This window comes from Crocuta crocuta, unplaced genomic scaffold, assembly GCF_008692635.1.
Source record: "Crocuta crocuta isolate KB4526 unplaced genomic scaffold, BGI_CrCroc_1.0 scaffold247, whole genome shotgun sequence".
Classification (NCBI taxonomy): Eukaryota; Metazoa; Chordata; class Mammalia; order Carnivora; family Hyaenidae; genus Crocuta; species Crocuta crocuta.
This window is the reverse complement of record NW_027531910.1, coordinates 385871-413013: the sequence shown is the minus strand read 5'-3', so window position 1 is coordinate 413013 and position 27143 is coordinate 385871. Positions and strand designations below refer to the sequence as shown.

General features: G+C 35.9%; 1 protein-coding gene across 2 annotated transcripts in view; it reads left to right on the top strand.

Moving 5' to 3' along the window:
* FHL5 (four and a half LIM domains 5) overlaps positions 1-27143 on the top strand; it is a 44235-nt gene that overhangs the window by 11480 nt on the left and 5612 nt on the right. For both annotated transcript variants that reach the window (XM_077774684.1, XM_077774685.1), the window contains 3 exons: positions 21254-21424; positions 22242-22416; positions 23367-23536. In XM_077774684.1, the coding sequence (XP_077630810.1) occupies positions 21266-21424; positions 22242-22416; positions 23367-23536 (504 nt within the window). In that variant the 5' untranslated portion in view covers positions 21254-21265. The remainder of the gene's footprint in view (positions 1-21253; positions 21425-22241; positions 22417-23366; positions 23537-27143) is intronic.

The following is a 27143-nucleotide window of genomic DNA, read 5'->3' as shown; positions in this document are numbered from 1 at the left end:
GTTCAGAGAGCTGTTGGCTAATGTTGAGTTTAAAGAAACAGATTATGAAAGGTCTGCAATGTTATGCTAAAGAGCTTGGATTATGAAGGTCACAGAAAGTGGTGTGATTCAAACACAAGTCATCTAAAGACTCTGGGTTGGCTTCTATTTTTAAAAAGGGAAGAGAGTGGCTGTTTGGCTCTAAACCTTTAAAATTCTGTGGCCAAACATCTGACTTCTTTCTTCCTGCATTCATTTAACACATATTTGTGCCAAGCTCTGTTTTAGGTGCCAGGGACACAGCCCTGAACAATGCAGGAGAGATCTCTGCTCCCGTGTGTATGCCACATCCGCACGACTTAAAAATTCACACACTGAGTGATGCTTTGGGTGAAAACGAAAACAACACTAAATTGTAACCAGTATTTGTCAGCTAATACTGTGAACATTTGGTTTCCAAGGGAATAAAACAGATTTTGCCGTTTACTCTCAAAATTAGCATGAACAACCTGAGATAAACACATTGTGTTTCCAAAGGTGAAAACCACAACTGACAAGTGAGGCTGTGAGCACTTTAACTATAGTCATTTTCCTTCAACAGACGCTGACAACCAACTTTGTCTAAATCTCAAAGACCAAGAATAGATAAAAATTAAATTAAAGCTGGTTTTAAATGTCACCATACAACCATTCAAATGGTCACCCCTTCCATCACCAACAAATTTTAAACCATCAAGGAAATTATTGATTAATGCTATCACCAAAGCACAGGATACAGTCCTGCTTTGTATTGTTTTAAATCACAGTCGGGTAGGAAGATTATTTTGCCTTAGGCAGAAATACCAGAAAAACTAGTTAACATCAACTTCCAGCACCCACTACGTACCCCCAACCCACACCCCCACCCCCACCCACACACACACACTCTGCAAAGCACACATATTCACATACACACACATCACTACCTCATCTTTTTAGGTGAGAATTCAGAAAATAAACCAAATGTGGTTTGGGTTTTTCTTCCCAACCAGTAATAAGTGTAATAAACAAAAACCAATAGAAATTGAATTGCCTCGAATGTTGGAGGGGACATGTACTTGCTGTTGAGGATAATTGGTTTATTTTGTACAGCTAGTGGTGGCTTGGCTTGAGCTCTGGAATGAATCTTTCTGTGAATGTGAGGTTGTTACCTGGTCAGTAATTCAAACCTGGAGGGTCAGTTACAAATGTTTTTTTTTTTTTTTTTCTCTTGGAAAAATCACAGCAGTAACCAAAGCTGTCACTGCATACAAGCTTTTTGCCCATCTATATATGAAAACAATAATAAATGGCTTCCATGAGGAGTTGAAGATCTGGACTCTGGTAGAAACCTTTTCACTAACTACTTGGTTGGCTTTAATCATCAATTTGCCTTCCTGACCTTCAGTTTTTCTCACTTGTTAGATAAAAGACACAAACTAGAGAATTCCAAAAATCCCTCCCTGCTCCTAGATTTATGGGTTCTGTAAAAATAGGATTGGATCAGAAGCATGCTTTTATAGGGAAAAATATCAAAATGACTGCATCACTAAGAGGCTTTATCTCTAAATATCTTTCTATGCCCAGAGGGGTTCCTCTTCCTGAGTTTTCCAAATTTCTCTTCAGGGCTCCCCCTCCTCCTTCCTTCCTCTTTCTCCTTATTTCTCTTTTGTCTTACCCTCCTAGTTCTAATGGTAGACATTTATTTTTAGCAAACTATTAGAGTAAAGACTAGTTGTGCAGCTGATTTGTTGGAAAATGGAAGTTAATTCTTTCTCCCTCTTTGAGAAAACAAGGTCACACAGAGCAGAGCTGAGAAACAAATTGTGAAAAATTACCAAAATGGTGGTAAATGTAAGATTTTTTAAGTGGGTCGCTAACCTGGCACCCAGTTTTGGAAAATCTTAAAAAAGATCGTTCATGTTTATTTAACAACCTGGTCACTCATTACAAAGTGGTAGTCTAGTCTAAAAAGAAGGTTGTTAAAATTCATGCAAATGACAGGTATGGTAATAAAGCAAAGTAATGTGTGATATTTTAAAATTTCACGTTGATTAACAATTTAGGTATTTTCTATTAAGTGCTTACAAAGTTTTATTTAGAAGATATATTTAAATTTTCCTTATCTTTCTGGAAAGTAACTATGAATGCTATCTTCAGAATTTAGTTTCTATATCTGTAAAATGAGTTGAACTGATCTATCTCCTCTAGTTCTTATATTTTATGATAAGGAAGAAGAGAGTCAAGTGAAATAAACTTAGTCTTTTGATTTGTGTTAAGATTTTATTTAATTGTTAAAATAGGCCACACGTGCATTTGGAGCAAAATTCAAAAGGTACAAAAGGCTACCTAGTGAAAGGTAAATAACACTACCTTCCCTGTCTATCTTATCACATGGTATCTTGTGGTTTCTTCAAGGTGACTCTAAGTATTTTTAAGTGAAGTATCAGTTGATGAGAAGCCAAGATTGGTTTTGATCAATACCAAATATCACAATACCATTAGCATAACAAGTTGTAAACGTTCTTAAATTTTTTTCTTTTTCCATCTATAATTACTCTAATTCCTACATACTTTCCTTCTCAGCAATGTTTATACTTGCATAGCTCATAATTATTAAGGTATTTTGATATGTATTATCTCATTTGCTCTAAAGTACCACTTATGAATACCAGTTACAACTTTATACCTTGCAAGGAAGACAATAAATGCCATTTTTAAAACCACATATGTATTTAAGTGTTGCCAAAATGCCAAATAGGATGACGATAATTGAGTGGCTTTACAAAATGTTATTGTTAGGGGCACCTGCAGTCAGTTAAGCGTCCAACTTGGGCTCAGGTCATGATCTCACGGTTCATGGGTTCAAACCCCGTGTCGGGCTCTGTGCTGACAGCTCAGAGCCTGGAGCCTGTTTCAGATTCTGTATCTCCCTCTCTCTCTGATCCTCCCCTGCTCATTCTGTCTGTCTCTCTTTCTCAGAAATAAATAAACAATAAAAAAATTAAAAAATGTTACTGTTACCTGTCCCAAAAAATCAACTGAAAGTTCAGAATTTGATGATAGATTTGAAATGTCATGCATATGACAAGGGGTACATATGCCTTGTGACCAGTGCTTAGTAGCAGGCTGCTGGGCTTCAACAAGTGCCTGGGATCGCATCCTCCCCATGTCTTTGAAGGGCCTGGGAGAACTCCTCCCATCAAAGATCCAGCACTTCCCTCCCCAGCCCTCAACAGGCTTAATAAGAGCCTAAAGTTGCAGGAACCACTAATTTTGAAAACAGAATAGAAAGATCCAAAGAGAAGAAAACACTCCATGCCTCCAATCATCTGCAAAACTGCTGGTAGACTTGCAAAAAGATAGGATAATTTGTTATCCTCTGATGAGGCCAAAGAGTTCAGAGGAAAAGAAAGAGTAACTCAAGCCTCCACCCCAGAGATCAAGAAAAGAATGCTTGAAGAGAGCTTTTAGTCACTAGAGAATCATATGATGTCCCAGCAGAAAAATCCAATACTGGAGGAGCTACAGCTTATTTTCCTGGTTTTGAGCCATCATCACTTTTAATAAAAAATAGAAATCCTTTAATAATTGCCATCAGTTTTATCTAAGACATTTTTAAAGATCACCCACTAAGTAAGGGGCACTGCTCGGCTTCCAGTAGAGCACAGAAATGAATAAGACACAGTAGTTGCTCTCAGTGAGCTTACATGATGGTTATAAGAATCACAACAAACCTCCAAATCATTTCTAACACAAGATAGAATATAAATGATATCTAAGAAAAACACAAAGGAGCATTCATTAAACATATCACAATACATAATATAATACAATTTATAAGTACCATATACATATCATAATACATAATACAATATCATAATACAATTTATATAGGTGTCTTCATACACCTTAAAATTCAGTAATGTCTGCAGCTTTAAGTCCAAGGTGAAATAGAACTTGTTGACAGGCTCTCCGAATTTCAGAAGGTCCAAAAATGAACACTTCTTTCATCATTGTGTTTTATGAACTTGAAGATCATAAACCAACAGAAGCTATAATACACATTAATGCCAGGATATATCAAAGCCAATGTATTGTATGGTTAGACTTATATTCTGAGGAAGGAATTATGTGATCGATTGTGAAATCTTATTTATTGCTCTTAGTTGAATGCCTGAAAGTTCTTCCTAACTAATGTGTTTGACTGGAGTTGTCATTTAGGTAAGTCAGAGATTTAAAAATTTACTTTGTAGAGTCTATTAGCTAAAGAATACATCTATCATTTTATATTGGCCACCTTCCAAATAAAGAGCACTTCATTTTCTTGGACAGTTTCTAATACTATTTTATTAGAATAGACATGGTTTATTTCTTATATTTAAAAACATACTTGTTTAAAAGAAAATCATAGAAAGTATTTTTTGCTTGATTCTCCTATATTATAAAAGACCATGTACTTTTAGTTTTTCAAGATTGTATGGAGTTCAGATGAGCCAACTGTCCTGTGGTGATTGGACCACTCAGCATAGTGCCTGGGTCCATGGTTATTAACCTAACCTGTTCTCAAGTCATTGTTTAAATTGAATATGTTTGTCGTCCCTTTAAGGTGAATGAATTGAGCAAGGATTGAGCTTTCTCATCTCCAATTATGGAGGGAAATTAGAATTTATTTTCAAACATTTGGGAAAATAAAATAGTCATCTTGGCTTTACCGTAATCAGTTCACAATCTCTTTAAAACACATGATATTGAACTCTAAAATGGAAAGATGAAAAAGGTACAAAAGACATTGTGTTTCCTCTCTGGTGAAGTATAGTCCCCAGATCATAGCAAAATTTTCATGTGGTCTTATGCAAATGCCTGGCCCTGTAGGGGTGATTAAGCTGATTAGTGTGTATTACAAACACGGTCCTGGTTACAGATTCAGTCTTTCCTCAGTAGACTTAGGTAGAGTTAGTTTTTACAATGACAGATCACGCTTACTGCTAAATAAGCAAATGCCATGAGATGCAAGGGGATCAGGTAGAAAGTGTTAATAGATGAATCAATGGAGCTCTCTCCTCAGTGCTCAGAAAACAGCTACTAGTGTTTACATACTATTAGTAATAAGTATGATGAAGATGATCTTTAAATAAAGGAAGACCAACAAAACAAAACAAACTGATACAATTACTACCTTTATAAGGAATTCCATAGAGTATTTGTTGAATTTTCCAAAAACCATAGAGAAATACTTCTAATATTTATATTAGATCTGCAGTGTCCCCATAGATACCGTCTGTAGGAAATGATGTTGATCTCCGAGATTCATATACAAGAAATACTCACTCTGCTGCTACCACGTGTTGACATTGTGCTAAATACTTTTAGATAAATTGTCTCTTTTAATTCAGTCTTTATGTTTATTAAACCCTGCGCTTAATCAGAACCTCAAGGCAAGGCTTTTTTTTTTAATTGTTTATTGTCAAGTTGGTTTCCATATAACACCCTGTGCTCATCCCCACAAGTGCCCTTCTCCATGCCCATCACCCCCCTCCTCCTCCACCCCCATCAGTCCTCAGTTTGTTCTCAGCATTCAAGAGTCTCTCATGGTTTGCCTCTCTCCCTCTCCCCCACCATTTCCCCCCTTCTCCCTCATGGTCCTCCATTAAGTTCCTCCTAATCCTCCTATACATGCAAACATATGGTAGCTGTCCTTCTCTGCCTGACTTATTTTACTCAGCATAACACCCTCAAGATCCATCCATGTGGCTACACATGGCCAGATTTCATTCTTTCTCATTGCCATGTAGTATTCCATTATATAGATGAACCACATCTTCTTGATCCATTCATCAGTTGATGGACACTTAGGCTCTTTCCATGTTTTGACCATTGTTGAGAGTGCTGCTGTGAATATTGGGGTACATGTGCCCCTATGCATCAGCACTCCTGTATCCCTTGAGTAAATTCCTAGCAGTGCTATTGCTGGGTCATAGGGGAGTTCTATTGTTAATTTTTTGAGGAACCTCCTCACTGTTTTCCAGAGGGGCTGCACCAGTTTACATTCCCAATAGTGTAGGAGGGTACCCGTTCCTCCACATCTTCGGCAGCATCTAGAGTCCTCTGATTTGCTCATTTTAGCCACTCTGACCGGCATGAGGTAGTATCTCAGTGTGGTTTTGATTTGTATTTCCCTGATAAGGAGGGATGCTGAGCATCGTTTCATGTGTCTGTTGGCCATCTGGATGTCCTCTTTGGAGAAGTGTCTGTTCATATCTTCTACCCATTTCTTCACTAGATTGTTTGTTTTTTGGGTGTGTTTTTGGGTGTGGAGTTTGGTGAGTTCCTTATAGATTTTGGATACTATCCCTTTATCTGATATGTCATTTGCAACAATCTTTTCCCATTCCATCGGTTGCCTGTTAGTTTTATGGATTATTTCCTTTGTCGTGCAGAAGCTTTTTATTTTGATGAGGTCCCAATAGTTCGTTTTTGCTCTTGATTCTCTCGACTTTGGGGATGTGTCAAGTAAGAAATTGCTGCGGTTGAGGTCAAGGAGGTTGTTTGCTGTCAAAGCAAGGCTTTCAAGAGAGACTCTAAGTGAACCCAGGAACCAGTTCTGCTCTTCCAGAATATTTTTTACAGAAATAACAGCAATTTTGCAGGAAGTAGAAAATTCAACTTATACATACTTTGAAATGCTTGTGGTTCTTTTGTGAAAAAAAAATTGTAGAGGCAAACTTAATGACAAATTTAAGAGCAGAAAATTGGGATCAGAATAGACAGAGATTTAGATAATCCAGTTTCATCTCTAAAGGAGTATTCTTTTGGTCTTGAAAATTTCCCAGTGAGGAAGAACATCAAGGATGGTATTAAATCAACATATTTTATAAGAGTTCTACTTCTTTTACTTTTAAAGAACATAATGTTTGATAAAATATAGTTGTATATTACCATTATATATTTTACCATTTCAGTAATAGCTGCTATAATTACATGATTCTGAACGTAATTTCTCCAAGAAAGTCATCACTTTTTTTCTTTGTTAGTATCTACAGAACAAATTAACCAAATGGAAAGCTCTAGTCAGCTGTTTTGTTTCATGGGAGAGTAGTTCATCAGCTCTCAGGAGAATTAGTATTTGACCTCTCCACACAAGACATTCAGCTTCCAACAAACTGAGCTTGCAAATATGTCCCTAGAGGCTAATATCAAACATTCCACCACCATTCTATGATGCTTGTTTTAGGTTATTTTTTGATTGATGGCCTGCAGTTATGGCCTTAGTTATTTTTAAATTGTTTGTTGAGTTTTTAAAAAGTAGTGCATGAGGGGGGAAGAAAATAGCCTCCTTCTTCAAATTGGGAGCTGCAGTTATAATTACACATTTTCCATCAAGTCAAGTATACCTACAGATGACTTACCCATGACTTTTCCACTCCTACATCCCCCTCGATTCTTGAGTGGGATCATGAGCAGCTATTATTGTTCTCATTTATAGTTAAAGGACATAAGTGCCAGAAAGGTTAAATAGATTCCACAACAGTGGATAAGTTGTATGCTAGTGCTAAAGCAAAAGGTGCATCAGTCTACAGCTCCTGATTTCTAACCTAATTCTTCTCAATATGTTATGTCTTGGGTGACAAGCAACAACAGATAAGGAAGTACACACAAGTCTGCTCAACTCAACCCTCAGAACCAAGAAAATAAAAAAAAAAAACTAAAAGTAGAACTTTTTTATACTAGTTATCCTAACTCCTTCATATTTTTTTTTAAATATGTGCATTTTAATTTCTTCTGCTGTAGAGCATATACTTATCCCATCTGGCCTAGTTTACACAGTCTTTGGAAGATTTATTTTTCTATATAGCACACTTAACTCCCCTTAACTTTGTCAAATTCAGTCACTCTATCAAACAACGATTCGGCTAACATCGTAGATCGCAAAAGACAAAGATCTTATGATCTTGGTAAAGACATGGTTCATCTCAAAATGTTATGTGCACAGACCCAAAAAGTCTAGTGTAACTTCCAACAGAGAATTGAAGAATCTGAGTCAACACTTCCAAAACTGTTAATAGAAGCTTATCAGTTCCTCTATTAAGAGAAAAAAGTCTTTAATAATACCAACAGATATGCCACCTACTTCTGCTTCTCTGATTTCTTCCTCAGTTGGTAATGGGGGAGCCCCCCGGCTATCTTCCTCAGCTGCCCTCACAGGGAAAGTGAAAGAACTCTCCTTGACACAGACAGGCCCTTCGGGCTTTACCTTCTGTTCCCTAACCTTCATTTTCAGTCCTTGGACATATTTGTCACATATGTAATAGATACAAATTAATTCACTAGTCAAGTGGATATATAGTATACAAATTCTTAGTTCTTTACTAAGCCTGTATCTTTTATTCTGTTGAAAGAATCCTCTTTGCATATATGTTTTCATCAATACTTCCTTGGACTCCAAGCCCTTAAAAAAACAGGAAATTTTCCAGTCATTTGTTTCTTTAGTCATAAGCCAAGTTCTGAGGTTCTGCTATGCTCGAACTTGACATACACCAATGAAGTAAGCAACGTTCTACCTCTTTGAGGAGCTCACAAGTGAGAGAGACACACATGGACACAAAAAAACTGTTATGAAATGTGGCAAAAGAAAAATAAACATATATATGAACTTATGAGAGCAACTACTTTCTCCTGAGATATATGAGAAAGCTATGGAGAGAAGGAGTTTTAAGTGGACCTTGGTGGATGAGGAGAATCATCATGCAGACAAGGTCAGTGAGACAAGAAGGAGGTATTAGACGTTGAAAATAAGCCACAGGTGAAGGCTCAATGCCATTAAAGGATATAGTACGTGTGAAGAATAGGGAGTCTCTGGAAGTGGCTAAACCATAGGTGGGGTGTGTGTGTATGTTGGGCAGTGCTGGGTCTAGAATGGGCTAGAGGAGGGGGAAGTAGACAGAATAGTAAAGGGTCTCTATGCTAATGCAGTTCAGACTTTCTTTTATAGTCAAAAATAAGCTGTTGGAGATGTTTCCAGTGACGGGAGATGATCAGATGCATCTGAGAAACGATTCTTCTTGAGCATGTGGAGGAGGATGTTCTGAACTCCCTGGGGAAATTGAGCTTATCATTAGAGAACAAAAGCCATGTAGTAGCAATGTGCTTGGTTCCAGTCAATAGAGGAAGAAATCTTGAGTAATATCTCCAGGTAGATGTAAACCACGATGGCCCATCAGAGATATGAGGAGGGCCTAAAATAAGATTTAAGGGATGCTTCTGAAATAGAATCAATGGGATACAGTACCCAAGAAACATATTTAGGGAGTGCAGGCAGGGAAGAAGGAGAGAATGATGGGAACAGTTGCCTCAGGAGACTAGGTGATTATACAACTATGGGTTCTGTAACCGCAGAGCATAGAGAAATATGCTTTGTTCAGTGAGGTTTCCAAAATGCTCCTGACTGGCCATCAGAGCAACAATTCAAACTAAAATCCTAAATGGGAAAATGGTCACAGGTAAATTCAGTTAAATATATTGCAAATTATGATTCTTCATCCAGTTTTTATTTCCATTCAAGTCTGGTGTATCAATCACACATTTCAAAGACCTAAATATTTTGTACTAACACTTCCCAAGAGGATTTTAATATTCCTTACACCGTTTAGATTTAAATTCTCCCCAAGTTCTTCCCTAAAGAAAAGCAGAAACAAATCTACTTTACTGAATCAATGAAAGCCTGAACGGGCAGTTGAAACAGTCCTGCAGTACTCTCATAGGACCACAAACGTATTTACACAGGCTGAGTGAAAGTGCTTTGAATAATGGGATGGAAATTAAGCCAGGTATCCCAGCAAACTTTCAATTAAAGAACAGTGCACTTTGACCTATGTGCAAAAGTAGTGGGTATGGCATTATTTGCATCTATTTAGCAAAATTTACAGATTATGTATTAGAGACAGAAGTAATCTTAAATACCATGCATTGTATATCCTTTCTTTTAGGAAACATAATTAATGTGTTGATTTTATATAATATTGCCCGTCTCCATGGGGAACAAAAAGCTGTAATCAAAACTATGTAAGATATAAAAGCTATTTAGAATAAAAAATTGGTGATAATTCAACTACCTCAAGAAAGTGAAATTCCTCAAAAACGCATTGGCAATAGAGACATTATTGGAAACCAGAAGGCTCAAAGCGTATCCTTGTACATTTCAACTCCACCATAAGAAGGAAAAGCCCTCTCAGTTTTCAAACTTGTAATTCATGACAGGAAAGTAATAAGACACAGACAGCTTATCCTTGATTTGCATAATGCTCGTGCACAAAACTCATGCATATTGCTACCATGCTCCCACTTTGCACACTTAGTACTGTGTGAGAGAGACAGAGAGGGAGAGCGAGAGAGAGAGCAGGTTATTGCTTCCCTCTCCTCTCTTGCATCTAAAATGGTCCCCCTAAGGTTCCCTTTGATTCAGTCCACATGCATCCTAGATATTCCCACTTTGGACAACTTCCATGACCATCAGCAGCAGTCAAAACCCTTCTCTAGAAACTGCTACCCTATCTGGATTATGTCTCTTTTGACAAACATAAGAAAAAATAATTTGATACATAACATTCTACTTACTTATCATATACTCATTTTTTGAAATATTAAAAAAATAAAGCATATCATATGTAGGAAAGAATATTTACAATATATCTGCTAGTAAAAGAAATAGCAATTTATTCTAAGAAATCAAAAATTTCCTATATATTTTTTATAATTTCAAGTTTTTATTTAAATGGCAGTTAGTTGACAGGTGATGTAATATTAGTTTCATGAGTAGAATTTAGTGATTCGTCACTGAGACATAACACCCAGTGCTCATCACAAGTGCCCTCCTTAATAACCATCATCCATTTAACCCATCCCTTGCCCACCTTCCCTCCAGCAACCCTCAGTTTTTTCTCTATAGTTAAGAGTCTGTTTCTTGGTTTGCCTATCTCCTTTTCCTCACCATGTTCATCTGTTTCATAATTCCACATCTGAGTGAAATCATATGGTACTTGTCTTTCTCTGACTGACTTATTTCACTTGTCATAATATACTCAAGTTCCATCCATGTCATTGCAAATTGTAAAATTTCATTCTTTTTAATGGCCAAGTAATATTTCATTGTGTACACCACATCTTCTTTATCCATTCATCAGTTGATGGACATTTGGGCTCTTTCCAAAATTTGGCTATTGTTGATAATGCTGTTATAAACATCAGAGTGCATGTATCTCTTCAACTTAGTATTTTTGTATTGTTTGTGTAAATACCTATATCCTATATATTTGAAATCTTCTTTGCAACTTCTCAATGCCCCATCTAAATTCAGAATTATATAATAATAAACTGCATCCTGATTTTTGTGTTTATCTTCATCATACTTTTTTTTTTTTAATGTTTTATTTATTTCTAGGAGAGAGAGAGAGAGAGAGAGAGAGACAGCGTGAGCAGGGGAGGGTCAGAGAGAGAGGGAGTCACAGACTGAAACAGGCTCCAGGCTCCGAGCTGGCAGTCAGCACAAAGCCCGACGCGGGGCTCGAATCCACGAAGCACGAGATCATGACCTAAGCAAAAGTCGGACGCTTAACCGACTAAGCCACCCAGGCGCCCCATCATCATACTTTTTAAAATAGCTTGAATAAAATTTATTATGTTTAATAACATGCTAACATATTAACATATGTTTTAATGTGTTAATAACCTATTATAATTCCTAATAATCTGTTTTGGCTGTTTTTGAACTTTATAAAAGTGTATTTAATTTTACAACCTAATTGCTTCATTCAATATTGTGAAGTTCATCTACACTGAGGATGAGTTACCTGTAATTCATCTGTTTTTATTGCCATACGGCAGTATGTTGTATGATCACACATCCACTTGTGTATCCATTTTTCCCTTTGATAGATATTCAAAGTTTCTTTTTATGGCTACTATAAAGTATACTTCAATGAGCATTCTTGCACATGATCTCTGCGAGATTTTCTGATTTACAAACTTAACAGCTGCAGGTGCTGAGTCATACAAAAGGGACAGGTTCAGCTTTACAATATTATGAAATATTGTTTTTCAGAGGGGTTTTCTCTTTCCATCTTTTACTTTTTAGTGAGTTTCCATTGCTCCTTATCCTCAACAATATTTGATATTGTCAGACTTGTTCATTTTTTTCTGATCCTGTGATTGTAAATATATTTTATTATGGTTTGTAAACAGATCATCTCAAATTCCATGGAGTAGACAGAGCTTTCTTTAAAATATCTGTCATTTAAGGGGAGCCTGGGTGGCTCAGTCAGTCGAGCATCCGACTTTAGCTCAGGTCATGATCTCACAGGTTCATGAGTTTGAGCCCTGCATTGGGCTCTGTGCTGACAGCTCAGAGTCTGGAGCCTGCTTCAGATTCTGTGTCTTCCTCTCTCTGCACCTCCCCTGCTCACNACATGTGCTTATATCCTTTGCCCATTTTTCCATTAATTTTTAATTCTTACTGATTCATGGCAGTTTTTTAAAATATTTTCTGTACTGTAATCTTTTGTCAGTTATATATGTGACAAATAACATCTGTTAACCTGTTATTCTGTGATTGTCTTTTAATAGTGTCTTTCAATGACCAATAGTTTTTCAGATTGTCAATCTACTTATGTATGCATCTTTTAAAAAAACATTCACTAACTTGAAATCACATACACTTACTCCTAGATTTCAAGTTTTGCTTATATTGATGATGGAATTATTTTGAGTATAGTTTAAGGTAGGGAACCAACTTAGTTTTAGCCATGTAGGTAACCAATTATTCCAGGACCATTTATTGAATGATTTCTTACTCCTATTAAACTGAAATTTCATTCTTTATATATCAATATTTATAAATATAAATATAACAAAAGTAAATATATCATTTTTATCTGATATGATTTGGTTCTGATTTAGTTCATACTTGATTTTATTTTCTCCATTCTGTTACACTGGTCTCTTAGTTTATCTAGTTCTAATGCTATATTCCTTAATGACTTTGAGTTTTGAGATTTCATATGACAGGTCTTTCCACTATTCTAAGGTTTAGAAATACTGTGTTACATTTAATACAAATATTATTGTTATTGCTTTCAAACATGATAGTTGTTTATTTTTGTATATTGATTTTGTTTCAAGAAACTTGCTAACCTCTCAGTAATAATGAGCTTGAGCACAATCTCATGTTTATTAGTATTTGGACATTCTCTTTTGTTCAATATCTATTCAAGTCCTTTGCTTCTTTATTGTATTGTTCATCTTTCTTATTGATTTGTCAAATTTCTTTATGTATTCTGGATATGATTCCTTTGTTGGTTCATGAGTTACAATATTTTCTCTGACTCTGTGGCTTTTATTTTCTTTCTCTTATTTTGAATCTTTTTAAAATAGTGGCCTTGAGGCGCTTGGGTGACTCAGTCGGTTAAGCATCCATCCAACTTGGGCTCAGGTCATGATCTCACATTTCATGAGTTTAGCCCACGTCAGGCTCTGTGCTGACAGCTCAGAGCCTGGGGCCTGCTTCTGATTCTGTGTCTCCCACTCTCTCTGCCCCTCCCCCACTCATGCTCTTTCTGTCTCACTCTCAAAAATTAATAAATGTTAAAAAATAACATAAAGTAATTACTTTAATTTTAATGTAATCTAATTTATTAAATTCCCTATATGGCTGCATTGTTTAAGAAATTTTTCCCTATACAAGTTAATAAAGACATTTTCTTATATTCTAAAAGGATGAGAAGAGAAACAGCACCTTCAAAATAGTGAGTTTCCAAGTCAATGAACATGGTCTAGCTTTCCACTTATTTTCTTTATATTCCTTCAAAGTGCTCTGTGTAGGGGTCTCATACATGCTTTCTACTTTTACTATAAGGCATTTGAAGGGTTTTTAATGGTATATAGTTTTATTTCATTTTGTTTGTTGTTATTTAAGAATACAGTAGATTTTTGTATATAGACATTTTATCTAGCAACTCTGTTAACTCACTTACAAATTCTAATTGTTTATAGAATCATTTAGATTCTCTTCACACAAAATCAGTCATCAGAAAATAATGACAGTTTATTTGTTCTCTTTCAATTCTGATATTTTTCTTTTTCTCCTCTTAGTGCACGGGCTATGATCTCTGGTATAAAACTGAATAAAAGTGATCACAGGCATTCTTTTTCTGTTTCTGATCTGAGTGTAAAAGCTATCAGCATTCACCATTAAAGATGTTTGCTATATATTTTTAAATTACATTGAGGAAATTGCTTATTCTTAGTTTGCTAAGTTTTTTATTTTGAATTGAAGTCAAATTTCAGCAAAGGCCTTTTCTGCATCTGCTGAGATAATTATATGGCTTTCTCTTTTATTTTATAAATGTGGTGAAATACAGTGATTCTCTTTTTAATTTTAAACCAAAATTGCTTTCTTGGGATAAATACAATTCAGCATGACATGATTAACATTTTTATATATTACTAGAGTTAATTAGTTGTTTTTCAAGGCAAGATTGTTGTATATACTGCAAAATGTATTATTTATTATAAGTGTAATTGGCCAATAAATTTTTTCTCTAATGTTTTCAGATTTTGGTACCAGTTTAATGGGTTCAAAACTAACATGTTTCCTGCTTATAATATTTGGCATGATTTATTAAGATTGGTATTATCTCTTAAGACTTGGTAAGAGTCACAAGTGAAGCCATTTGGGCTTGCGTTTTACTGTGTAAATAGGCTTTTAATAATAAATTCAGTTTCTCTAATAGTTACCAAATAGTTGAAATATTATATTCTTATATCAGTTTTAATGGTTATTTATTTTAGAAGTTTCCCATTTTATCCATTTTTTCTAATTCTTCAGCTAAAGTTGTTCCATTTAGTCAATATTTATTTAAATACACCTATATATAGTTGTTATTGTTTTCCGGTGCTTGCCTCATCTCTGAGCTTCAATCTGAGATCAATACTTTTTTGCCTGAAAAACAGTCTTTGGCATTTACTTTAATAAGGGTGTGCTATTGATATATTCAGTTTCTGATTGTCTGAAAAATGTCCTTTTTTAACCTTCATTATCAAAAGCTATTTTATCTGAATATAGATTTCTAGGTTGGCTTCTAATTTCTTTCAGCAATTTTATCTTATCTTTCTATTGTCTAGCTTCCATTTTTTTTTTCTGTCGAGAGGTAGGTAACTTCTTAATTTGTTATCACATTGAAAGTAATATTTTTGATCTATATATTAGATGTTATTTGTCTTTGGTTTTTAGTGGTTTTACCCTGAGATGCCTCAGTGTGTGTGTGTGTGTGTGTGTTTAGTCTGGCTGAGGTTCATAGTTTTTGCTTTCTTTTTTAAATTTGTAGCATGATGTCATTTGTCAGTTTTGGAGGATTGGAGGATGGGCCATTGTTTCTTCAATAAGAATTCTCCTCATAATCCCCATAAGATACAAAAAACACAATCTTTTACATAGGAAGAACAATAGTATTTGTTGACCAAATGGAATATTGAAAAATGGAATCCTAATTGATTTGCCTATTTGTGGTATGTCTATTTTGCAATCCCTTCTATCATTATTTTTAAATTAATTGTTATAAGTCTCAGCTCAAAACATTTCACACATCTATTTCCAGACATCAGTGGTTATTTTCTTTTCTATAGAAAAAAACAATATGTTCAACTCCAGCTTGAAGCTTAAACCACTGATGATCTCGCCCAGTCTTCCTTTCCAAAATGCCCACCAACATTTGCCTTCTCGTATCCTGCAAGCCAGTGAATAAATTACTTGCTGCTTCCCATGCCTCCCTCACATATCCAAGTATGAATGTCTATCCTAATTCTGGTGCTCTATCTTAAATGCCCTTTCCCACATCTCCAGGGAAAGAGAGGTTTGCACAGGCTAAGACCCTAGGCTTCAGTTTCTGACAAGTGCAGATTTGAATTCTAGATTTAGCATTTTTAACAGCCAAGTGATCTTGGCCTCAGTAAGCTCTAAGTTTCTTCTGTAGGGGGTAATGTTATTCATGAGGATAATGATAGACTTCACCTAGAGGGCCATTGTGAGGACTAGAGGAAACAAATCACAGAAAGTGGTTAATACAATACTTGGCACTCAGAAACAGGAATATGAGAGATCACTGGCAGTATTTTTACTATAAAATACCAAGGGATAGGAAAGACTGCTCTTTGCCCACCTCTACATCAATTCTGCTCTGTAATCCAGAGGTAATAAACCTGCTGCAGCTGCCACAATGATACCATTACCACAATCTCTCACAGCCAAAACTCTAGTCACTGACCCCTGGACAACCTGAGCCCAGGCTTTTCAAACTAGTAGAAACCACCCACGCATGTCTGACACAGTCTGCCAGCATCAACAGTGGCAGGAACATGTCTTCTGTTTCCCTCCCATCTTCCAGTGTATACACATGGCTTGAGTTAGCAGAGCCAAATCTGCATCCTGAACACTAGCTGTAGAGGGGACAGGAATTATTTTTAGCTTCCTGACCTCTCCAGTTAGGAGGGTAGAGCCAAGGTTGAGAGAACCAGTCCATAATATCTACTGCATGATTCATTTAAATGCCACCTTCTCCAACTTGTTCCCAGATTTTTCCTGGCTAAAAGTCATTGTGCTTTCTCTTCCTATGAATTGGTGGTTTTCAAACCTCATTGGACATTAGAACCACCTGGGAAATGAAAAATACTTATTCTTCATCTCCAGAAATTCTGATTTAATTGGTTTGGGTAAGGGTGCACTTTGGAAATTTTTAAACTCTGTTGTGCACTCTGTGTTTAGAACCGCTCTAAATTCTTATAATCTTTCATTTCTGTTTATTTATAAAATATTCTTACTTTCCCTACTAGACTATAAATTCTCTGAGGCTAGGATTTGAATCTACTATTTTATGTCTCTCACAACTTCTGGCAGATTACTTTACAAATAAAAAGATACTTTATGTTTATTGACTATATGATTAAATGAATGATGTATGATGCATTGCAAACAAAGGCATATTAGCAATACCAGGCATGGCATCAGGTCCCTGCCTCGCTTTTGTCTGACATTCTCTCAAGTACACTTCTTGTGAATCTATTACTTCTGCTCAGCATAGTAAAAATGTAAGTGGATATGTTGCTCGCAGCATTAGCCTTCTAATCAATAATTCACCGTAAAATATAACGTGACACAAAATTATTCCTGGTTTAAAAAATAACATCTAAGAAACAACATTCTCAGCTATGGGGACTATTGCCAATAAACACACATCCTTTTAGGCAGAAATCTAAAATAAAGGAGGAAACTGGAAAATGAAAGTCAAGTCCATTCAAGGCATTGCAGTTCTGAGGTATTTATTTATTTTTTAGCTTCTTTGATATATCAGTGTATCTCTAAACCAATCTTCTAAAATCCAGTATGCAATGATAAAAAATTCTTCACTTAAACTATTGTATAATTGCAGAATGACCTTGAAAGAAGTTTGGCTGGAATATATTTAGCTGATATATATAATCTCTCTGAAAGAAGTTTAACAAGAATGTCTAATTGATACTGATACTAGCATTTCTGAGTTTGTACCTAAAAATGTTAAATGCTATCCAATTGGGTTACATTGTTAATATTATGATTTCTTATGCTTCGTTATTATAGATTAGCCTTGCTGGAGGATTTTAAATATTTGAAAGAAAAACTTTTCCCAATATCTTTGCCAAATTGATCCTCAGACAGGGGCTCCTGAGGTAAGAACCATATGGTTCTCATCCTCTTTTCTACAGCTTTACCTATTAGGGAATGACTTTAAAAAAGTAAGCCATTTGGTATGCTCTATAGATACAGAGTTATTTGCTGAGTATTTAAAAATATTAATGTTAGGAATAAAGAAGAGGAAAAGAACAGAATGATGTTTAGAAAAGAATAAGGCTAGGGGCGCCCCGGTGGCTTAGTCGGTTAAGCGTCCGACTTTCGCTCAGGTCATGATCTCGCGGTTCGTGGGTTCGAGCCCCGCGTCGGGCTCTGTGCTGACTGCCAGCTCGGAGCCTGGAGCCTGTTTCGGGGTCTGTGACTCCCTCTCTCTCTGACCCTCCCCTGCTCACGCTGTCTCTCTCTCTCTCCTAGAAATAAATAAAACATTTAAAAAAAAAAAAAAGAAAGAAAAGAAAAGAATAAGGCTAGATAAAAAGTGATTTGGCTAGGGAAATTCTCTTGCCTCTTTTGCCTGCCCCCGCCCCATTTAGAACTGCTTCTATTAAAAGTTCAAAAAGTTTTAGAGGCACCTGGGTGGCTCAGTTGTTTAAGCATCCAACTTTGGCTCAAGTCATGTGGTCTGTGAATTCAGGCCTCACATTGGGCTCTGTGCTGACAGCTTGGAGCCTGCTTCGGATTCTGTGTCTCCCTCCCTCTCTTTCTGTCCCTCCTCTGCTTGTGCTCTGCCTCTTTTTCTCTCTGAAAAATAAACATTAAAAGTTTAAAAAAATTCAAATATCTTGAAAAAGCGTTAGTTTCAAAGTATTCCTTAATCCTGCATGTACCAAGGTGAAAATATGTTCACAAGACTCAACCATTTCCCAACATCAGAAGAGAACCAATACCATACCCCTATTTGTCTTTTCCTCTTACTTTCCCACCAAATCAAGAACAATCCTCCCTCCCTCACTTCTTTCCTTCCCTCCTCTCTTCTTTACTGAGTTCCAACTGCTTAACTTCCTTAAAGTCTTTCCGAGAAGACTGATATTGTAGTTCTTGATATTGTAGTTCCTCACCCTCTTTCTGTTAGTTCCCCAGATCACCATGGTTCTGGTAGAATATGTATCATTTATATGGTTATAACACCTCTATTTTAGAAACTCTATTTATATGTGTTCATATATCCATAGTTAAATGAGAGACTTCATGAAAATGAAGGCTGAGTTTCTCAGTGTATCTTTCTCAACCAAGAATAAGAAAGTGAACATTCAGTTTGTTCTCTTACCTCAAATTATATTCACTATTACCAAGGTAAGAGTTAAGCTAGAAGAATCCAGACTTCAGGAGGACAGGGAGTTCAAATGCTACAGAGTAGATATTCAACACATGTTGACCTAGACTTACTGCCCAATCTCACTGTATAGTTCTATAAAATGTAAAATCACAAGGTTTTGAGATGTTGAAATGACTGTTCTCACTCTACCCAACTCTCTTGACGTTGCTATAATTAAAAAAAAGATGAAATAAGAAGTAACTTTCTTCTTTAAAAAATAATAAAATATGGTCCATTTTGTTAAGAATTTTCTATGGAGTAAGGCCTATTATGTGGTTGGATGGGAATACTTATTTAGAGAAATATTTATGTTTATTGATATACATGTTGGTATCAATATTTATATATTTTTAAAATAAATATTTATTTAGAAATTTAAATTTCTGACCTGATCCCCAAATGAGATAGAGGTTTTATAATGATGTGTTTAAAGTACTGAAATACTAATAATTTTCTAATCCCTTTAGTTGTTTCTTCATTTCATAACATACTAAAAGACTCACAAGATGGAACTGGCCTGTGAGGTCCTAAGTCCTGAGGGCCCTTGCTCCATGATGCTATTATATACATCAAAAGCCAAATAAATATTAATAATGAAAATGACAAAATGATATTGTGATGGAAGTTAAAGGTCTAGAACTTATTTCACTATTAAGAGATAAACACATGATCACTGTAAATGTGATTAAAGCTTGCATTTGAAAATCTTTCAAGGGAATCAGATCTATTTTCCTTCTGTTTCCAAGCCCCCACTAACTCTCTGAGTGTGTTTATACTCACTTGGAAAGGACATTTCTGTGGAATTAATCAAATAGGGAATTCAATGTCCCTTGCAGATAATTTTGGCATGTTCCGTTGGGAACTTTCTAATAGGAGTTTTCATCTTTCCTGGGAAAATATCCACATGTTTCAAATCCTCAGTCTCTTCTCTGTTAGTGAAGAACAATATAGCAAAACTGCTACATACAGAATTAATGACACTATACATTCAGCAAGACAGTCTGCTGGAAACCTCATCATTAAAACAGAAGAAGGCAAAAATGTATGGGAATACAATTTTATTTAAATGTATTAAATAAAAACTAGCATTAAAAATGCTGTGAAAAACATCACAGTAATTGATTTTCTGATTTTGCTAAGGAAACAAATTTCTGAGATGGAGAATTAGAAAATATTCATAGCTCCTAATGTATTCCAGTAAATCCAGAGATAACATGTCTCATTTTCCAAGAAAATCAGTGGTACTACTTTTGAGGACAATGAAAAACTCATGTTCAAGCTAAACCTTTGAAATGCGTATGTTTTGTTCTTTAATGGTTTTCCTATGTATAGAGTAACTCGAGTTCTTATCCTTACCTTGGCTTTATGTTTCATATCAGGTTTTCATTCTGTAAGATGCTGCTGCTATTAACCACTCTATATCCATGTTAGTTTGGTCCTAAAGCTTGAAGGAGCCTGGAGCTCTTTTCTACCACTGATGGTTTTGACTGCACTTCCACATCTAGGCAATGGCTCAACAACAGTCATAACGACCTAGCACTTGGACTGAATGCTACTGGCTCAGGAGTTTAATTTGCCAACTTAGTGTAGCTTTAGCTACAGATTTTGGAGTCAACAGCATATTTGGGGAGGCTGAAGGCACAAATAATGGGGATGTCTCAACGGAAAGTATGTAGCATGGGGAGGTCTTAGGACTGATGTGCAGAAACCTCATTAGGTGCCCAATAAAGATTTGAGAAATAAAAGAATGGCCTAGAAATGACAATGTACTTGATTATTAATTTCCATTTCAGTTAGAATAAAAGAGACTGTTGTGGTTTCCAAGGAACTCTGCCTCCAGAACTCTCCAGCAAGTTAGTAAGTGATGACAGTTAGTGAAAGCCCTATCAACAGTTTGTATTTATATCCTTGGGGTGAAACATCATCTTTCAACACATATCACATTCTTATTGAAGTTCACATTAGTGAATGATGAATAAAAGATGTTTTTCACAATTTGACTGCTGGCTGAATGCATCTTGTTAACAAAACACACAGGAACTGCCAAAATAGGAGAGTAGCCTTTCCTAAATCATTCCAAATGTCACCATGACTACAGCATATTTTCTTAATTGGTGTTTTTTTGCTTAAGTTATAAATTCATTCAAGTACTTGACTCCTATCAAGGCTTTATAATGTATCTTATAAAAATTGTTTTTTATGCATATGAATCATTTTCTTATTCACAGAACTGAACCAAAATGACAACTGCCCAATTCGATTGTCAATACTGCACAGCATCTCTTCTTGGGAAGAAGTATGTACTGAAGAATGACAATCCATACTGCATTTCCTGTTATGATCGTATTTTCTGCAACTATTGTGAGGAGTGCAAAGAACCAATTGAATCAGATTCCAAGGTAGGTTTCACTTCAGTTCACAACTATTGCATGTGGACAAGCAGACAAATGCTTTGCAATGTCTAGTTTCCTTTAGTATTGACTATTGATACCACGTTGCTCTATTGCTGGGTATAAGCATCTTCAAAGTTACCATCAATCTCCAGGTACTGTGCTCAGCACTATGAAATATGACATATATTTTAATCCTCCCAATGATCTTAGAAGATAGTTTAAGATGCTAAAAATTAAAGAGGTTAAGTTATTTGCCCAAAGCTACACAGCTAAAACATTGATTTATTTCTGGAATGACAAGAGTATAAATGAATGAATACATAAATAATTGGAAATGTAAACTCTATGTCTTCTGACTTTAAATCAGCCTCATCTCCACTAAGTTCACTGCACCCTGATACAGTCCATTCCTCTCACAATGCACATTATGGTATTATTTTTTCTTTTTTGTCTTTGTTGTTGTGTTGACATTTTGTTTAATCTCAGACAATAATAGGATATCACAACCTAAAAATAAAAATCCTTCCATGAAAAGCCCATCTTATAGTTTATGAAAAGAAGGAAGAGGAAATTTGAAGAAATAGGAAAGAGTTCACTTATTTTCCATCTATCTTTAGTGACCAACTAAGAAAGCCGCTGGCTCTAGCTCTTAATTGCCCCAGAGAGTCTCCTCTCTGTGGGTAATAGTATCAATAACAACTTTCCCTCAAGCTACCAGCACAAACTACTGGCACCAGTGTCCCAGGACTGTTCAGTTTTGTCTTATAAAATGACCTGTTTTGTCACAAGCACATTTAATTAACTCATATTTACTGTCTCGAAGGATCTTTGTTACAAAGGCCGACACTGGCATGAACGATGCTTCAGTTGTGCCAAATGCAATCACTCTCTGGTGGAAAAGCCTTTTGCTGTCAAGGATGAGCGGCTGCTGTGCTCAGAGTGTTATTCTAACGAGTGCTCCTCCAAGTGCTTCCACTGCAAGAAGACCATCATGCCTGGTGAGATCACAAGGGAGTTCAGGTCTCTCACAGAAGCTGTAACACTTTGAATAATGTCCAAATATGGGAAGAGTCTAGTAGCTAAGAAAATCCTACTTTTGAGAAAGACTTCTATCTTGCTATCTCTTGATTTCACTTAGTGTATTTTAGAAATAAAAAGATCATTTTTTTTCTGTTTTGAATGGGTAAAATACAACATTCTATGTATTTTCATAAAGTTAATTCATACAGGCATTTTCAACCACAATCTGAGCCATACAGATGAAATCTAAACCAATAACACTAACACTGCATTAAGCACTGTGTCCTAGGCATAAACAATGGCATCAGGATGCATAATCCATCATAGAAGAATGGGGCCAACCATCATTTTGTAGCAGGAGAAAATATAGTTTGAGGGTCAATCATCTTTATTCCTTTTAGGGAAGACAAGGATTCATGTACATCATTATACTTTCAGGCAAGCACTTTCACTGTTTTGAGTCGCTACTAAATCCCTATGGACAGCAGCATAACAACACGGTTCTCTCCCATTTTCTTATTATGAATTCAAAAGAGTTTCTAGAAGACCATAACTGCACAACATCAATCTTGAGCGTTTGTGCCCCAGGCATTCCTAATATCCCAGTACTGATAATTATGACCCAATCTATCTAAACCACATGCAGCCTTTCAGAGTCTCCACTAGATATACTTTCAAATTGCAAAATTGTAGCTTACACAACATAAGTGTTTTCAGTAAAAACAGAGATATGCCATCATCATGACTGAACTCTACCTTTTTTTTCCTTTTTCTGATAAATGTTTAAGAAACCAACAAAATACTATTTTTCTATAAAGACAATTAGCTTATCACATTAATGTTAAAATATATATTCTAAGTAATTTGACATATCTTTACTTAAAAACGATGTTTCATTTGTACTAACAGTTCTTATTTGGGGGTACAGGTTCCCGCAAAATGGAATTTAAGGGAAACTACTGGCATGAAACCTGCTTTGTGTGTGAGCATTGCCGACAGCCAATAGGAACTAAGCCTTTGATTTCCAAAGAGAGTGCCAATTATTGTGTGCCGTGTTTTGAGAAGGAGTTTGCTCACTACTGCAGCTTTTGTAAGAAGGTAATTACATACAGAGGATGAAGCTTGTGGAACCTTCCAGATCACTGCTTTTTAACTTCACTCTATGTTTTTTTAAATATTTTTAAATGTTTATTTATTATTTTTGAGAGAGACAGACAGACAGAGAGAATGAAGGTAAGGGGCAGAGAGAGAGAGAGACACAGAATCTGAAGTGGGCTCCAGGCTCCAAGCTGACAGCACAGAGCCTAATGCAGAGCTCAAACCCACAAACTGCAAAATCATGACCTGAGCCAAAGTCAGACACTTAACCAACTGAGCCACCCAGGTGCCCTTATATTTTGAATGAACTGATCCTATCATGTAATGTCCATCTTTACACATTCATGTGAGTTTTAAATTCCAGCATGTCCAGGAGCACACTGCCTGTCACAGTGAAGATGGCCACTTATTTTTATCATCATAAAATTCCACCTAGAACATGACTTTAGTTCCAAAAGCTATAGATATTCCAGTTCCATTCATTGCTGTTACATAAGATTTCATGTATTCTGGTAGAGGGTACACATCTCTTGTTGAATACAAGAGACTTCCTAGAAAATAAGTTTTGATCCATTTCACTTCAGAGAAATATGAATTTGTCTCACAGTCACTAAGGGAACCAATTTAAACAGAATGTTTAACTTCTCACATTATGTCCCAGCAACACAAATGTCTTCTCGCTCTTGAAGCTTTTAAAGAGAAGATAGGTAGACTCAAGAGAGTGATAAGACCACTAGGGACATTCATTAGACATTAAGGCAGAAAGAGGACTAAGGGTAACAAGAGGTTTCCTTCCCTTCCAGTTCCAGAGTGTCATTTATGGCCTTTTGACTTGGATACCCATTCAAAACATATCTTCCAGTAAGAAAAAAGTCATGCTTTTCAAGTAAACTTTGTCCAATTTTTTTTTTTATCCTTTGAGCTTTTATGTGAAAAAGTCACTTCTCTCTATCACCTTGATAAAACCTGTCTGTATTTCATAAAATAGATATTGATGTACTTGAGGAAATCCTTGACCCATAAGACATCGTAAGTTTAAAACACTATAAGTTGTGATGAGCATACAGTGTAGCCTAAGCATTTTTGACCTAAGAACTGCTTTGGCAGATCTCAAGACTATTTGTATAATTGCATCTGGACAGCTAGACGTCTCACTACCTCTTCCTATGGGAACATGTGCACACAGTAATTTTCTACACATGTTTAAATACTAGTACCACACTTGCAGGGGCATCAATAATCTCCTAAATTATAATCATTGGATTACACTATAATGATGGCTGAAATTACAATTGATAGTAACATAACGTAAAGTCATCTTATACCCAGAGACTTCCATTACTCTATCAGAAACACTGACTCAAAAAATGACTTTAGAAGCAACCCTCAGATGCTATGACCCTGCGATATATGAAGCTCAGAAGACCCACCAGAGTCAATGGCATGCATTTTAGCAACAGATGCTGGGAATAAAATAGTAGATTGATCTCACTGTTTTGAGGAACAAGTTGGCCATGTTCAGGTTATGTTTCTTAAATATTTAAGCAAAATATCAATGCAACCTGTGGGAGTTATCTCAAAATCGTTTATTGGACATACAATATAAACTTTCTTTCAATGCTATAAAGATTCAAGAGGGGGAATTTCTCCAGCACATCAATGCTAAGAACTATTAGAGGCCAAAGCACTGGCATTTCCCAGGTCATAGAAGCCTGTCCTATATTTAGGACATGATCTGAAGTCACGAAAACTTTGTGAAATATTTATATTGGGTAGTAGACAAATCACGACATGCCAGATTATTTTCTATTTAATTTTTAAAACCACAAGTCATTTAAGGAAAGCTGGATATAAATGTTTCTGCTCAAAATGACCCACGTTGAAGAAAAACAATTTGTTTCAACTCAAACCAAAGACCAAATGTAAAGCAAACAAAATAGGCAAAAAATATTTGACAACCAGGCCCTTAGAACTTTTTTCATAGATTTTATTTTTGTGAAGCTTAAACTTACTTTCTACCAAAAACAAGTAACCTCAAACTACTAGTGCTTTGAATTCAAACTCCTTGAGCTTCCAACAGAGTGTCCCTGTGATTCATTGGCTCTTGTCTATGAGCACAAAACCAATGCTGCATCCACTTTGCCAGAGAGGAAACCTGTTCCAAATCCTGGGATCAATCAGTGGCAAACACCAAGCCTCGATGTTAGATTTCATCTTAGCCCGCTTGCCTCTTCAAAAGGAAAATAATCATAAGCAAACTATTTTTAATGTTCCAGAGTTTCTTCTTCCTAATTAAATAGTCTTTGGTCTATATATCAAGTTTTATTTTGCTGTGAATACATTTTTCAAGTTTTGAATCTTTTAAGCATTGCCTGCTAATAATTTGACTGAACAAATGAAAGGAATCTTCAATTCTGCTGTGCCTGCGGTAAGGCATTTGAAATCAGTAGGGGGTATTTTAAATTGCTTCAGTTCACACACACCATTATGTTTCCCATTTACTTATTTAGAATAGTATACATTTTTTTCCTTTAGGAAAAATAACTTTTCTATCAAATATCTTTAATTTTAAGAGATTTGTTGTAAGATTTAAAAATATCTTTGGAACAATCTTTTCAAAAGCACGTATCACAAACAAGAGTTTTAAAATTTTTCATCAATGAGATGGCTTAGCATAGGCTCCACATTTTCTATGTCCAGTGAAGTTGAATACAATGATCGCAGGAATCATCTCAGATACCACATGAGCACCTTTCAGTTTCCACAGCTATTCCAGTAGCTCCACAGCCATGTATTTGAAAGATGCTAGGACTTCAAAATTGCTATCCACAAGAGTTGCCCAATATTTACCCATCTGATTCTAAATAAAGATGTTTCAGCCTATTAAAAAGTACTATCCATGAATGAAAAAGGTTTATATAAACCAGTTTAGTCCATGGAGAGAAAGTTATATATGTAAATATATATAATGTATGTTTTATATATATACGTATGTTATATCCATGGAGATATATATACATGCATATATATATGTGTGTGTGTGTGTGTGTGTGTGTGTGTGTGTGTGTGTGTTACGGGGGAATAATGAACTTCTCTGACAAAACCCTAGCACATCACACATTAAGGTTCAACATACAAGCTGTGTTCATTACTTAGAGCTCTAAAGCTGAAAACTCTCACACCTGACAACACNAGCTAGAGACAATACTGGAACTGCTATCCAAATGTTTTCCCCATTGGTGTTTGTTCACTCATTAGCAAAGACTTACCAACTGTCATTAGTGGAAAGTAACCTTGTCTTAATATTGTATTACTGGTTAAGTACACAGGCTACGGAGTCAGCTTGCATAGGTTTGCATGCTAGTTCTGTTTGACATGGCCAATGAACCGACCATTGTAACCCTCAATAATTTCTCACCTTTTGAAGGAGAAAAGATAATAGTCTTGGTTGTGTCGGGATGTTAGGAACGTAAGAAAAACTCATTCCTTAGCACAGGACTGAGGACTGAAAACGCACTTCAGAAATGTTAATCATTGTTTAGTGGATGATAGTGCTTATCCACAATAGTCAGGGTTGCTATTGATGGAAGAAATGTTTCACAGAAAA